The 16,120-nt window shown below is 35.9% G+C and overlaps 1 protein-coding gene across 6 annotated transcripts in view; it reads left to right on the top strand.

Annotated features, from left to right (window-relative positions):
- ASH1L (ASH1 like histone lysine methyltransferase) overlaps nt 1-16,120 on the top strand; it is a 220,109-nt gene that overhangs the window by 77,094 nt on the left and 126,895 nt on the right. For all 6 annotated transcript variants that reach the window (XM_057540077.1, XM_057540074.1, XM_057540065.1 and 3 more), the window contains 2 exons: nt 3,370-3,471; nt 12,237-12,978. In XM_057540077.1, coding sequence (XP_057396060.1) covers nt 3,370-3,471; nt 12,237-12,978 — 844 coding nt within the window. The remainder of the gene's footprint in view (nt 1-3,369; nt 3,472-12,236; nt 12,979-16,120) is intronic.

Below are 16,120 nucleotides of genomic sequence, written 5' to 3'. Positions count from 1 at the left end.
GGCACATCTTATTTTATTGATATAATCCAGAGCATAATCCCAACCCTGGAGAAGCTATGATGAAGAGTCAGTGAATTAGAAGATTCACTTTAGAGGAGTTTTTTCCAACCTTTGCAGTTACCTACCAGCCTTGGAGGTACCTATCTTAATAGTACTTCTTAATTAGAGGTACTTATTTTACTAGGGCTTCTTTATGTTTAAGATAAATGCTTGGTATTCTAGATTAGTTCCAGTCCCTGTCCTTTTTTAATTTTATTTTAATATTGAATGGTTGCCTATGCATGTCAGTGACATTATTAAGTATTTAGGGTCTAAAAATTCTATGATAAACCTAAGGAGCCAATTTATGTATAATAGTATAACATTTATGAAAACTTTTTGAATTTTTTATATTACCTCATTTCGGAACTCACAGCAACCATGTTAGTTAAGAGTCCTTTATTAAACCAACATTCGAATATGTTTACTTGTATACATTTGAATATGTTTCGTAGCAGAGCCAGGAATCAAACTCAGGATACCTTACTCCATAGTTCATGTACTTAACGTTACTACACTCGACTCTGCATTGTATTCTGTTTTAGGTTTTGAAGCATAAATATATTGGTCTCTTTTGAAATGGACATGCTAGTTCTCTGGGCAATATCTTGTTCTTCCCCATCCACCCAGTTGCATAATGGCACTTATAAAACAGTATGTTTCTGGCAGTATTAGAGATAGTGTTTGCCAATTTCATATGATTTCTGCTATTAGGCCAGTTTTAACATGCTTTTGAACATCTTTAACAGGTTATTACCTCTTGCATATGAGTTTATATCATCATTTTCCAGTCTTAAACTTGGTTGCTTTACATCATTAGTTAATGTTTTTTTTTTTTCAGGTATCCTCATCCTCTTACTGTTCCTATAAGCAATGTTTTTAAGTGAAATAAAGGTCTAGATCTGCTGATTATCAGGCCCTAGAGATCTGTATCTTAGGGATACAACTTTATTCCCCCTTAAATATGGAAAGTTGTTAAGAACAACTCTGCTCTGTATGAACAGGGAATTCAAACAGACTTTTTGATATGAAAAAGGAGAACCCTCCTGAATGAAGTTTTATTCCAGTTTCCTATTACATCCTAAGAATAGGCTGCTGGCCTCCATTACTTTCAGGAAATGAAAAATGGCTCAGAAGCTAAGTGAGCTAAGCCATCTCTCTCTCAATTGTTTCAGTTTCTCAGGAATTGCTGTACAAAGCTGCCAATAACGATCTCCGGGGATCTGACCCCCATTCCCACTGCCTCCTCTGCAGCTCCAGATGCCACCAAAAGAAGGAGCTTTGAAGAAAGTGCCTGTACCCTCTTTTACCCTGAGGTGGGTGAGGCCAGGCAGGGTGATTCTCAGGATATCCTGATGATCAAAGGTATAGTTGAAGCCTTCATCAAGACTTTCTTGAAGATGACCAAGAAATTTGGGAAACGTTGCCAAATAGCCTAGAAACTGAAGACGGAGCTCAAGAATGGATGGCACAAATGCCACCTGAAGTGTAATACATGATAACATACAAGACCCTAAATAAGCTCCTTGAGGGCAGAAACTATTATACTGTTTTTAATGTCTCTCCCTCCCCCACCTCCACATTGTCTAGCATAGTGCCAAACATATAAACTGTAGTCAATAAATGTTAGTTTATGGCTGAGAGAGAAGACTTTATAAAAAGTGCTCTCCAACCCCTTCTTTCCCTAGTTCTTAATCTAAGATTGTTTGTCCATTCGTCAGGAGAGTAATGATAAAGAGAGTTCAATGATGTCTCAAGCTTCTTGGCCACTGTTGTCTTCTGTCTTGGCTGTGTGTCTGAGTAGGAAATATTTATCTGTTCAGTATATGAATTTTTCAGTATTAATACTTAAAGTTATGTCTTCACTGATGCCTGGGCTTTTACTTCTTAGCTATTTTATTGTGGTATTTAGCTCTTTAATGGAAATCTTATCTGAACCACACTCTAGGGGGATTTATTGTACTGTTGGTTTTTAAAATCCCTTTTGTATCTGTTCTTAAGATTCAACAATAAACAGTCTTGCTTCTTAATTATATCTTACTGTAGTCATCCCTGTGTTTTCAAAGTAGGAGGTACTATCACATCAATTTCCCCAAAATCTAATTTGTTACTCTTGAATGGCAACACATAGTCTTACATCTCACCTGATCAACGCTAAAAGAGCCTGCTGAAAGAGTATTTACAGTGATGTGATTTAAGATACTGCGTGATTAAAACAAAGCTCATGGTTTACTATTAAGGGAAATATTAGAAACTTAGCTCCATTGAGTTCTTCTGTCCCCAAGTTGTCCTTCAGTCAGTTAGTCCGTTCATTAAGGAGTTAACTCTCATTTAGAGGCAGAACTTTAAAAAATCTCATCTTCAAGTATTTGATTTATGGTACCTTTTGGGCCTCCAGTTTATATGTAAGGCTTTTTATTTGTAATTTTTTTCAAGTTAAGAGTGAACATTTCAGAGTGCTACTAGTTTTTTGACAAACAGGTTGACATTCATTATGTATTCTCAACAGCTGGCTTTTTAGGGTATAAGGAGTCTTAATATCAGAGCCAAGTATATTTTATTCAGGAAATAGTCTTTCCTGAACGACATACTTTTCTCTTGAATAAGAGTTGTGTTAAATTATGCTGCATTTATTTTGGGTTTTGGTAAGAGTATGAGACTTTTTTTTTTTTTTAAGGAAATGGAGTTTCTTTGTCTTCATGAACTTCTATGTATACAACCAAGGAACTTTAAGTAAGCGTTAAAGGAGGCTTATTCTATTCCATGTATAAATTAATAACAAATTCTTTCAGAGTGTTTTCTGGATTATATGGAATGTGTGGATTTAAGGTTCAACTCTTTTAATTTTCATCTTTGATTCTGTTAAATAAAATGCGCAGGTTGGACCTGCTTTTCTCACATCAGTTGTTCCTAATTAATTGCATTGTAGGTTTTGTCAGTTTATATGATGAATTTGAGTCAATAATCAAGAACCGATTTGATTAGATTATTGCTAGTAATTTTTATCAATAAATATCTTAATAATATGTTTCATAGTGTAATACATAAAAACTAAATCATATATTTTTTTCATTCTTCCACTAAAACTAGTTTTTCCTCTATTAACGTAACAGGAGAAATTATGTATATGAGACCTGTGGAATTCTGTCCGCAACATCTAGTGTCATTTGTCCTTCGCTTAATGTCCTCTTATTGCCAGCTTGAAAGTCATATTATTTCAGAGAATGGCAGTGGCAACAACTAAAATATTACAGTTCTAACACAGAATGGTTTAACTTTATTTTTAGACTTGGATTTTCCTATGATTTCTGTCTTTTCCTGTCTCTCCAGGTTCCCAGCCAACTTCAGATAAGTCTTCCCAGCGACCATCAGAGAGCACAAACTGTAGCCCTACGCGAAAGAGGTCTTCATCTGAGAGTACTTCTTCGACAGGCAAGTGCTATTTGTTTTAACAGACTTTGAAGATAATTTCCCAACTGTTACTTGTGAACAACAGACTTAAAATAGATTTTTTTCTTTGGCCGTGCCGCATGGCTTGCGAGATCTCAGTTCCCCGACTAGGGATTAAACCTGGGCCACGGCAGTGAAAACGCCAAATCCTAACCTCTAGACCACCAGGGAACTCCCTTATAATAGCTTTACACTGTAGATTACGATTCATTAGCTTGCAGTATAATATTTAGAAAAAACAAACAAAAGTGGTCCTGCGATGTGAGAATAATAATGTATATTGAAACAATAAAATAGTGTTCACCTTTTACCCCTTTCATGTCCAGTTAAGCATACTCCATGAGGTATAGTGATTTTTTTTCTTCCAGTTTTATTGAGATATAATTGACATACAGCACTGTATAAGGTGTACAACATAATGATTTGACTTACTTATATCATGAAATGATTACCACAATAAGTTTACTGAACATCCATCATCTCATATAGATATAAAATAAAAGAAAAAGAAAAACATTTTTTTCCTTGTGATGAGAACTCTTAGGATTTACTCTCTTAACAACTTTAATATATAATATACAGCAGTGTTAATTTTACTTATCATGTTGTACTTACATCCCTAGTACTTAATTTATCCTATAACTGAAAGTTTGTAGAGGTATAGTGATTTTGATATAGTTCAGAAGGGATAATTCAGAATGAATAGGTACAAGGGTAGGCACACACAAAAATACAGATTTTGAAAGTCGAATTGAGGTAATGGGGTGTGTAGTGTAATAGGGGAGTGTAGATTAGAGCTATTTAATAAAGACTTAGATATATATATAAAATTATTTAGTAAAGTGATAGTTTCCAATAGCATTTACAAATCTTTGAGATATGTAAAACAATTTGAGGTTGTAAGAACCTCTATTAATATTTATTTCTAATCAACTTTTAAAATTTGTAATGTTTACATATTTTAAATATAATATAACCTCTTCATAAAGTATAACATATCTGTATACTTTATACTTAGATTTAGGTTGTACTCTCAGTTTTGTTTTTACTGATAGTATGTGTGTTTACCAAAAAAAATAATAATAATGATAATAATGATATATATCTTCTGCCTTTACCAGGGATTGGAGAGTAGGAAATCATTTTTAATTTATCAGTATTACCAGGAGAAATGGGGAGTGGTAGTTTTCATTCCCAATAGTGGGAGTAATATATGTAAAGGGGAGAATAGTGAGTTCAAGAAATTAAATAAAAGAGCCAGTGTGGTTGGAGTAAAGTCAGTGACTGACTATGAGGCTGGAAGGGCAGGTAGGGACCAGTCATGTAGAGCCTTATTGATAACACTTAGAAGCCTTTGAAAGTTTTAGCAAGCAGTCACATATCATTTCTTAGCTTTCTGTCCATGTGGTTTTAATTAGGAGATCACTTATGACTTACGGTCAGAAAATTTAATTTCTTCATCAGTACAAGGGCTCACTGTCAAATTGTATCAATATGGTAAATTTGTTTAATTTTTATTTGATGATTATCTTCACCATATTTGAAGCTTTTTATTAGTACCATTGTGCCAAAGGTACAGTGAAATTCAAACAGCAATGGTAGTTTTGTCTCTCATAGTACTTTGTCTTTACACTACTTTGGGGAGACTTAAACTCTTTAACAATGACTGACTAATTTTGATGGTGTCAGCCTACACCAGGGTTCAGCAAACCATAGCCTGTGGACTAATGTTGTCCAAGGCCTCTTTTTTGTGCAGCCTTCAAGCTAAGAATTGATTTTACATTTTTAAAGGGTTGTTTTTTGTTTCTGTTTTTTTAAAGGGAAAGAAAAAATTATATGTGAGAAATTGTGTGTGTCCTCAAAAGCCTAAAATATTTACTATCTCTCTTCTTATAGAAGAAGTTTGCCAACCCCCGAAAAAAATGAATGAGATTTCAATAAGAGACATATCTATGAAGAAAATCACCAAAATGTTTTACTTTAGTAAACTATTTATTTAGGGTTACTGTATATACAGAGCGCTGGGGATACAAATATGAATAAGATAAGGTTCCTGTCCTCAAGGATTTGGACATATTCACCAATTAAAAAGTGTGTTAAATTCTATAACAGGCCAGTATCCAAAATGTTATGACACACAGGGGAACTCAAGCACTAACCACTGACATACTGAAAATGTGACATATATACTACTATAATTTGAGTAGACAAGTGGGACAAGGACATGAAGTTGTAAAAGTAATAATGGACTATATCAGATATGGTGTATTTTTTTATTTGAGGGAATTGAAACTTTATTGTAGATGCAGTTGGGAGCTATTGAAGGATTTTGAACAGGGAAGATGAAAATTATTTCATATATTGTATCAATGAGAATAGGCTAGATTTTGCAGTGCTAAAAAAGATCCCAAAATTTCAGTGACTGAAAACAACAAAGGCTTATTTTTTATTCATGCTATATGACCATGACGGGTCTGCTCCATGTTGTCTTCCCTCTAGTATCCTGTCTGATGGAGCAGCCTCTATCTATCTGGAATGTTGCTTGTCTTACGAAAGAGAGTAAAAGGCCACAGTAAAGCACTAACTAGCTCTTAAAATTTCTGCCCAGAAGTAACATATGTTACTTCTCACATTTCAATGCCAGAGCAAGTCACATGGTTAAGTCTTATGTCAAGGAAGTATGGGAAGTATAATCCTATCAAGGGAGGAGCAGCAAATATTTATGAATAATAATATAGTCTGCCACATAGGCATTTTAGAAAAATGCAAAACATTACAATATGGAGAATGGACTGTGGCAAGAGAAATGCATGAAGACAGTAGATAATGGCTTCAGGTTTGGATATATAAAATTTGAGCTGTCTTTGGGCTATTGAGGTAGAGATGTTAGATAGGTGTGGTTTATAGTTTATGACACCTATGGTAGAGGTACAGATCTAGCAGTATGTAGATAAACTTGAATTTGACAGTGAATGAGGTTGCCCAGGGAGAAAGTGTAATTTGAAAAGATGACAGAGTTGGAGATTTAAGATATATTAGATTTGAGAGGGAAGTGGATGAAAAGATGTCAGTGAATGACATAAAATTTTTAAATAGTTTTTTAATAAAAAAAGTAAAGAGTACATGTCATAGAAGTCTCTTAATGTCAGACGTCATAAAGAGGTCAAGAAAGATTTGGACAGAAAGTGTGAAATGATTGGGGAAAAGTGGTTTTTGTTTTTTTTGGCTGCATTGAGTCTTCATTGCTGCACGCGGGCTTTCTCTAGTTGTGGCAAGCAGGGGCTATTCTTTGTTGTGGAGCACGGGCTTCTCATTGTGGTGGCTTCTCTTCTTGCGGAGCACGGGCTCTAGGCATGCAGGCTTCAGTAGTTGTGGCTCACAGGCTTAGTTGCTCCACAGCATGTGGGATCTTCTCGGACCAGGGCTCAAACCCGTGTCCCCTGCATTGGCAGGCGGATTCTTAACCACTGCACCACCAGGGAAGTCCCGGGGAAAAGATTTTTTAAAACAGTTTGCAGGCAGAGGTAAAATTAGAGCAATTTGGAGGCTTGAGATGAGGAAAGGGGACTGTTAGAATTTAGGTAGCATTGGAATAGATTAGACCTCTTTATTTCCAGCAGTGTGGTAGATTAGATGTGCAGAGGAAACAAACTTCTCAGTACCAAGAACTAAAAATACTAGATAAAATGTGGAAAACATTTCTTAAAACATTTACTGAACTTTGAAATACATAAATAGAAAACCAGAGACTTTCAGAAAGCTTGATTCAACACAAATAAAGAGCATTAGAGCTACTTGACATCTGCTTGAGTCCTGGTGGTATAGAGCCTGGTTATTGGAACACATCCAGGTATAAGAGACAAAGGACAAAGCCTAGAACTCCAGCAGACAGAAGTTCACATCAGATTTCCCTGTATAAATGTGTAACTCCTTAATGGTGTTACCAGTGTAAGAGCAAATAGAAACAAATCTATCACAGAAGCTAGATCCTTGTTTCAGTTTTAGCTTTGGGTGGAGCAGAAAAAAGTTTCTGAACACAAGCTCATACTCACCTTCTGTCTCTCATGCAGATTTATATTGCCTGTGAGACAAAGAAAAAAATTAATTAAAATTTGTTGTAGGTTGGTCGTGCCCCCAGTTGCCTTGCAGAGCCAAAGGCAAGCTTAATTTCTGTTCAGTATAAAGCTAAGCTTTTCTTGATCAGTGTATCCTCCATCTTGGTTGACCTAGCCTTCTCATTTACTCCAGCAGCCCAGGAATGGCAGCCTTTATTTTGCAATTGAAAGGCAAATAAATCAACCAGAAACTATGTATGAACAATTTCTCCAACTTAACATGTTAAATGCTCAGATTTTGCTGTCTTCCTTTTTAACAGTGTATCATTACAGTGTCCAGCATCCAATCAAAAATTAATAGACATGCCAAGAAGCAAGAAAATATGACTTAGTGGAATAAAAATCAGTCAGTGGGAACTGCCACAAAAATAACATGTGATGGAATTAACAGACAAGTACATTAAAACAGCTATCTTTGAGAATTTAAAGGAAAACATGAATATAGCGAATAGTAAAAATGGAAGATATTTTTAAAATCTAATGTTAACTTCTTTAGGTGATAAATATCTGAAATGAAAATTTCACTGAATGGGATAACAGCAGATTAGACACTACAGAAGAAAAGATCTTTGAACTTGCAGAAATACTAATAAAATCTATCTAAAATGAGTTGTAGAGGTGGGGAGAAAGACTGATATAAAATGAATGGAATTTCAGTGACCTGTGGTACAGTATCAGCAGGGCCAACATACATAGGCTCTGAGCCTTATAAGGAGGAATAAAAAATATTTGAAGAAATAATCCTCAGAACTTTTTCACACTTAATGAAAGTTATCAACCCATAGATCCATGAAGTCCTACAAATCCCAAGCAGGATACACAAACATACAGAAATCAAGGGACATCATTATCAAATTTCTTAAAACCAGTGGTTAAGAGAAAATCTTAAAATTAACCAGCAAAAGCAAAGAGACAAGAAAACACATAGTATACAGAGAAACAGTGGAACGAATCACAGCAGATGGATTGTCAGAGATGTTGTAAGACAGAAAACAATAAAAATGATGTCTTTAAAATGCTGGAAGGGGAAAAAAAACCTATCAATTTAATATTCCATAACCAGTGAAATACCCTTCAGAAATGAAGGCAAAATAAATATTATCAGAAAAACAAGTTTAAAGAATTTGTTGCCAGCAGGTTTACAGTAGTAGAAATGTTCTTCAAACAGAAAGATCATAGTAGATGGAAACATGGCTCTACCAAAGGAATGAAGAGTTCCAGAAATTTTCAGTAAATAAATATAAAACACCCTTTTCTTATATTCTTTTGAAGTTCATGTGGAATTATATCAAGATAGCATCATATTCTGGACCATAAAACATCTTAATAAACTTTAAAAGTTTGAAATCATACAGAATATATTTTAAGAACACAATGGAATTGAATTAGAATTCAGTAACAGAAGATATCTTGACATTCCCCAAATAAGTGAAAAGTTAACAACTTTTGGGCTTCTAAATAGCCCATAAGTCAAAGAGGAAATCACAGACAAAATTAGAAAATCTTTTAAATTGAATAAAAATGAAAACACATAAAAATTTTATGGGGTATAGCTAAGTCTGTGTTTTTAGCTTTACAAAGTTACGTTATTAAACAAAAAAGGTCTAAGCCCAAACTCTCACCTTTAGGAAGCTAAAGACAGTAGAACAAATGAAACCCAAATTAGATGGAAGAAAAATGATAAATTTAAGAGCAAAAATAAACAGAAAACATAGAGAAATCAATGAAAGCTTATACTGGTTTATTGAAAAAAAATTTTTAAAAAGGAGAACTGTAGCTGAAAGGATTAAGAAAAAAGAAATTGAATTAGCAGTATCAAGAATGAAAGAGAGGATATCAGTGCAATTGCTACATACCATAACAGGACAATAAGGGAGCATAATGAACAGTTTTATGCCAATAAATTTGATAAAAAAGAGCACATTCTTTGAAAAACACCAGCTACTAAAACTCAAGAATAGCCTAAAGAGCCCTACATCTATTTAAGAAATTGAACTTGCAGTTTAAAACCATTCTACAATGAAAACTCAAAGCCCAAATAGCTTCAATCATGAATAAGGAAAAAATAATACTAAGTATATAAAAACTATTCCAGAAAGTAGGAGCATTTTCCCAACTCATTTTATGAGGCCAGCATTACCCTGATTCTGAAACCAGGCAACACGTTACCAGAAAACCACACTAGTAAGCATGAATGCAAACGGTACAAAATATTATCAGATAGAGTCCAGTATGTTGAATATATAGCATACCATGACTACATGGGTTTATTTCAGGAATGCAAGGTTGGATTAACATTAGAAAATCAATTAATGTATTTTACGAAATTAACAGTAAGTGAGAAAATCATAATCATCTAACTAGGTAAAGAGAAAACATTTGCCACAATCTAACATCCATTTTTAATTTTTTTAAAAACCTTATTTTTAGAAATAAAAGGCATACAGATAGGAAAGGAAGAAGAAAAAAATATCTGTTTACAGATGATATGATCTATAGAAAAATTCCTAAGAAATCTGTCAAAAAAACCACTGAACGGGGCTTCCCTGGTGAGAATTTCACTTTTATTCCTTTGCACTTCAAACATCAGAAAAAGCACTGGACTAGAAATATATGTATTTAAAGTTCAGTTCTTTATTCAATATTTAGCTGTTGAGTCTCTTAACTGGACCTTCATTTTTAAAGAAGTAAGCTCTATTCTTTCTGCTCCTCATCTCAGAGAGTGAGAATTGTTTTTTTGACCCACCACATATTATTAGGGAAACATGGGCCAACTTTGAATTTATTGTGGGTACTGTAATGTACCTTATTCAGGAAACTATCAACTTGCCTGTGAAAGACAAATGCATATGGTATTGGGCTGGCCAAAAGGTTCGTTCGGTTTTTTCTGCAAGATGGTTCTAGTAGCACTTTAGTTGTCTTTAACTTCATTCAAAACAATTTTGTTAGATTGTATGTGACAGTTGTCATATCAGCGTACATTTAAAAAAAAAGACTTATCAGGACTTCTCCTTGTGGCGCAGTAGTTAAGAATCCACCTGCCAATGCAGGGGACATGGGTTCAATCCCTAGTCTGGGAAGATCCCACATGCCACGGAGCAACTGAACCCATGCGCCACAACTACTGAGCCTGCGCTCTAGAGCCCGCAAGCCACAACTACTGAGCCTGTGTGCCACAACTACTGAAGCCTGTGTGCCTAAAGCCCGTGCTCCACAGCAAGAGAAGCCACCGCGATAAGAAACCCACACACCTCAACGAAGAGTAGCCCCCTCTCGCCGCAACTAGAGAAAGACTGCGTGTAGTAACGAAGACCCAACACAGCCAAAAATAAATAAATAAATTCTTAAAAAAACAAAAAAAGACTTATCGAAATTGGTGAATTTTTGTGTAGCCATTTTAATATTGAAGATGGAAGGAAAAAAGCAACATTTTTGGCATATTATGCTTTATTATTTCAAGAAAGGTAAAAACACAACCGAAATGCAAAAAAAGATTTGTGCAGTGGTTGGAGAAGGTGCTGTGACTGATCGAACGTGTCAGAAATGGTTTGTGAAGTTTCGTGCTGGAGATTTCTCACTGGACGGTGCTCCACGGTCGGGTAGACCAGCTGAAGTTGATAGCGATCAAATCGAGACATTAATTGAGAACAGCCAACATTATACCATGTGGGAGATAGCCGCCATACTCAAAATAATCTAAATCAAGTGTTGAAAATCATTCGCATCAGCTTGGTTATGTGAATCGCTGCGATGTTTGGGTTCCACATAAGTTAAGCGAAAAAAAACCTTCTTCACCGTATTTCCACATGCTAATCTCTACTGAACATAACGAAAATGTTCCATTTTCAAAACAAATTGTGACGGGCGATGAAAAGTGGATACTGAACAATAATGTGGAGTGGAAGAGATCATGGGGCAAGCGAAATGAACCACCAACAACCACATCTAAGGCCGGTCTTCATCCAAAGAAGGTGATGTTGTATATATGGTGGGATTGAAAGGGAGTCCTCTATTATGAACTCCTTCTGGAAAACAAAATGAGTAATTCCAACAAATACTTCTCCCAGTTAGACCAACTGAAAGCAGCAGTTGATGATCCAGAATTAGTCAGCAGAAAACTCATAATCTTCCATCAGGATAACGCAAGACCGCATGTTTCTCTGATGACCAGGCAAAAACTGTTACAGCTTGTCTGGGAAGTTCTGATTCATCCTCCATATTCACCAGACGTTGCACCTTCAGATTTCCATTTATTTAGGTCTTTACAAAATTCTCTTAATGGAAAAAATTTCTATTCCCTGGAAGACTGTAAAAGGCACCTGGAACAGTTCTTTGCTCAAAAAGATAAAAAGTTTTGGGAAGATGCAATTATGAAGTTGCCTGAAAAATGGCAGAAGGTAGTGGAACAAAAGGGTGAATGCGTTGTTCAATAAAGTTCTTGGTGAAAATGAAAAATGTGTCTTTTATTTTTACTTAAAAACCGAAGGCACTTTTTTGGCCAACCCAATATTATGATATTTAATCTTGCTATGAAAAATAGAGTGGTATTCCTTGTCTTTTATCCTTTGTAAAGTTATTTAAATAACTAGTTGTGTTCAGTTTTTATCATGTGTGATTTGTTGTCTTATTTAGTGAACGGAGTTCCGTCTCGAAGTCCAAGATTGGTTTCTTCTGGGGATGACTCTGTGGATAGTCTGCTGCAGCGGTTGGTACAACATGAGGACCAAGAGCCCCTGGAGAAAAATATTGATGCTGTGATTGCATCTGCTTCTATGCCACCTTCCTCCAGTCCAGTCCATAGCCACAGCAAGGAGCGAACCCTGGGAAAACCAGACAGCCTTCTAGTGCCTGCAGTCCCCAGTGACTCTTGCAGTAGTAGCATCTCACTCCTTTCTGAAAAGTTGCCCAGCAGCCATTCCCCCCATCATATCAAGAGAAGTGTAGTAGAAGCTATGCAGCGCCAAGCTCGGAAAATGTGCAATTATGACAAAATCTTGGCCACCAAGAAAAACCTAGACCACGTCAATAAAATTTTAAAAGCCAAAAAACTTCAAAGACAGGCCAGGACAGGGAATAACTTTGTGAAACGCAGACCAGGTCGACCTCGGAAATGTCCCCTCCAGGCTGTGGTATCAATGCAAGCATTCCAAGCTGCCCAATTTGTCGGCCCAGAATTAAATGAAGATGAAGAAGGAACAGCACTGCACCTTGGCCCTGATACAGTTACAGATGTCATTGAAGCTGTCGTTCAGAGTGTAAACCTGAACTCAGAACATAAAAAGGGATTGAAGAGGAAAAGTTGGCTGTTGGAAGAACAGACCAAGAAAAAGCAGAAGCCATTCCCAGAAGAAGAAGAACAAGAAAATACTAAAAGGTAATTTCTTGTTTAACATTTTGAGTAGAGGAAACTAGCTTATGCACAAATGTAACATATCTGTGCAGCTGAATTGTTCATTTAATCTAACAACCTTTTACTATATAAGACCTGTTCTTTTCTGTTCTAAGTGTTCTTACTTATGGCTGTCCAAAATTATAAATAATTAAGAAGCAAGGGGGAATGTAACAATCTAACACAAGGCCCTTACTATACAGATGAGGAAATCAAGACCCAGAGAGATTGTGTGTTTTATCCAGTGTATAAATATGAGTGGAATTATTTTTACTGTCACACTATCTTATCTCCTTTGTGCTCTAAAACTTTTCATCCCTATCGTCAAATACATTTTTTAAGTCTTTCTGCATGTTAGATTTTTTTCTTAATTAATTAATTAATTTATGGCTGCGTTGGGTCTTTGTTGCTGCGCTTGGGCTTTCTTTAGTTGCAGCAAGCAGGGGCTACTCTTTGTTGCCGTGCGCGGCTTCTCATTGTGGTGGCTTCTCGTTGCAGAGCACGGGCACTAGGCGCTCGGGCTTCAGTATTTGTGGTTCGCAGGCTCTAGACCGCAGGCTCAGTAATTGTGGTGCATGGGCTTAGTTGCTCCGCGACCTGTGGGATCTTCCCGGACCAGAGCTCGAACCCGTGTCCCCTGCATTGGCAGGCAGATGCTTAATTACTGCGCTACCAGAGAAGCCCCTAGATTGTTTTTTAATGGTTTCTTTTTTATATTTTTACTTTTCCCCAAAAGGTGTAGGGCAGAAGTAAAAAATCACCCTCCACCCCCACCCCCGAGAAGACGATTTAATCCTTTTGTTATATATCCAACCAGATTCTTTCCCTGAAGGAATATTTGGTTTTTATTTTATGTATTTATTTATTTATTGGCCTCTCCATGTGGCATATGGGATCTTAGTTCCCTGACCAGGGATGGAACCCGTGTCCCCTGCCGTGGAAGCACAAAGTCTTAACCACTGGACCACCTCTGTTTACAGAAGTTTTTCGTAGCTGTCTATGCATACGTCTATGAAAAAATACTTTTTTTATAGAGAATATATGGGATTTAAAATTTTTTCCTGAGAATACATGGTCATAAATAAATCAGTGAAACTAGAAGTTTACTGATTCAGGAGTTAAAGTCTCTTCACATGATCTCATTTCTTATCAAATCCTATTTTCATGGGTAAGACTGTTAACAATATATTGTGTATCCTTTGATACTTTTCTTATGCATTTACAAATACGTGCATATGCAAAGCTGTTATTTTATATAAGTGGTAACATACATATTACACTTAATTTTGTAACAACTTTTCTCTTTATATATCTTGGTGATCTTGTCATTTAGTACATATAGAATTACCTTATTGCATGTCAGGAATATATCATAATTTAATTATTCTCCTTCAAAGGGTTACATATTACTTTTTTACATATAGGTCTTAAATCAGCTGAAATTTATTCTTGTATAAGGTATGAGTGAGTGCTATGTTTATTGCCAGTTATTTATCAAGGTTGCAGATTTGTAAGCATTTTTGTTTTATATGTAGTGTCTATAATTTATATTCCCATTGGATTTTTGTGAAGTTTTGGGGTTTTTTTGAAAGGGGAAAAAATTTAATTAAGAGATTTAAATTTTTTGAATTTTTAAGTGATGGTCTTACCACTATTAATTGATCATCATTTCCCTACTTGTTTGAAATGATACCTTTATCATATAATAAATTCTTAAATATCTTTGGGTCTTAGGGTGTTCTTTTATATTTTTATATTCTCTTCCCATCAGTCTGTTTTGTTATCAATCTGTTATTTCTGTTTTAATTACTGAGGCTTTTAAAATATCTACAACGAGAATGACTTTTGCCTTCGCTATAGTAAGAAAGTGACAATTTGAGACATCTTAACCATTCACTTTAGGAAGGGTCATGTTAAAAATGTGCCTCAGAGAAAAGGCTTTATTTCAGATAAGCCCTTCTGTTCCAGCAAGTTCTAGTAGCATTAGTCAGCAACATTAAACACTTATTTTCCACAAAATTATATTCTGGAATTTGAGGAGATGATAAAGAGAAAGATACAGTTTCCACCCTCAAGAGATTGTGTAGGCAAGGACATGGCACAGTGAGTTCCCAGAGATAGCAACAGTTTTTCACCTTTCTCGAACTGGAACCTACTGTAGCACTTGTTGTATAGCAGGAGTTTGTTCATTTATTTCTTTATTTTATTTTTAAAATAAATTTATTTATTTATTTATTTATTTTTGGCTGTGTTGGGTCTTCGTTGCTGCGCACTGTCTTTCTCCACTTGCAGCGAGCAGGGGCTACTCTTCGTTGCAGTGCACGGGCTTCTCACTGCAGTAGCTTCTCTTGTTGCGAAGCACGAGCTCCGGGCGTGCAGGCTTCAGTAGTTGTGGCACGTGGGCTCAGTAGTTGTGGCTCTCAGGCTCTAGAGCACAGCGCAGTATTTGTGGCACACGGGCTTAGTTGCTCCGCAGCATGTGGGATCTTCCTGGACCAGGGCTCGAACCCATGTCACCTGCATTGGCAGGTGGATTCTTAACCACTGCACCACCAGGGAAGTCCCTCTTCATTTATTTCTAAATTAGGTATTTATTGCAAAATTATTTCATGTGCTGAGGGTAAATACACTTGTAAGCAAATATAGAAATATTCCCTATCCTCATGGTTCTTACATTCTAACTACTATTATGAAGAATTATTTAGGTTTATGAGCTTATATTAGAGGTAATTGACTCAGTTTTTTTGTGGAAGTAATGACTAAGGTAAAATCTGAAGAACAGACTTTATTTGTTATTTAGAGGAGCAACGCCAGAGCATACATTTTAGACTGGTAAGTATGAAAAGGCATGGCAGGTTCAGGGAAATGAAAGAAAGGTTTTGCGGCCAAAACACATTAATTAGAGTAGTATGGTGTCAAATGAGTCTAGAGAAGAGGTGGTAGGGACCAGATCTTGCAGAGGTCCTTGTACACCATGTTAAAGAGTTTGATCACTATTCATTGATTAATAACAAACCAGAATGCAAAAGAATATTGTAATGATTATGAGCTGGGTTCTAGACTCAGAAAAACCTGGGTTCAAATCCTGGATCTAAAAGGAAAAAAAAATTTTTTTAACTCATGTAAA

Source organism: Balaenoptera acutorostrata, chromosome 1, assembly GCF_949987535.1.
Source record: "Balaenoptera acutorostrata chromosome 1, mBalAcu1.1, whole genome shotgun sequence".
NCBI lineage: Eukaryota > Metazoa > Chordata > Mammalia > Artiodactyla > Balaenopteridae > Balaenoptera > Balaenoptera acutorostrata.
This window is presented reverse-complemented; position numbering and strand designations above follow the sequence as displayed.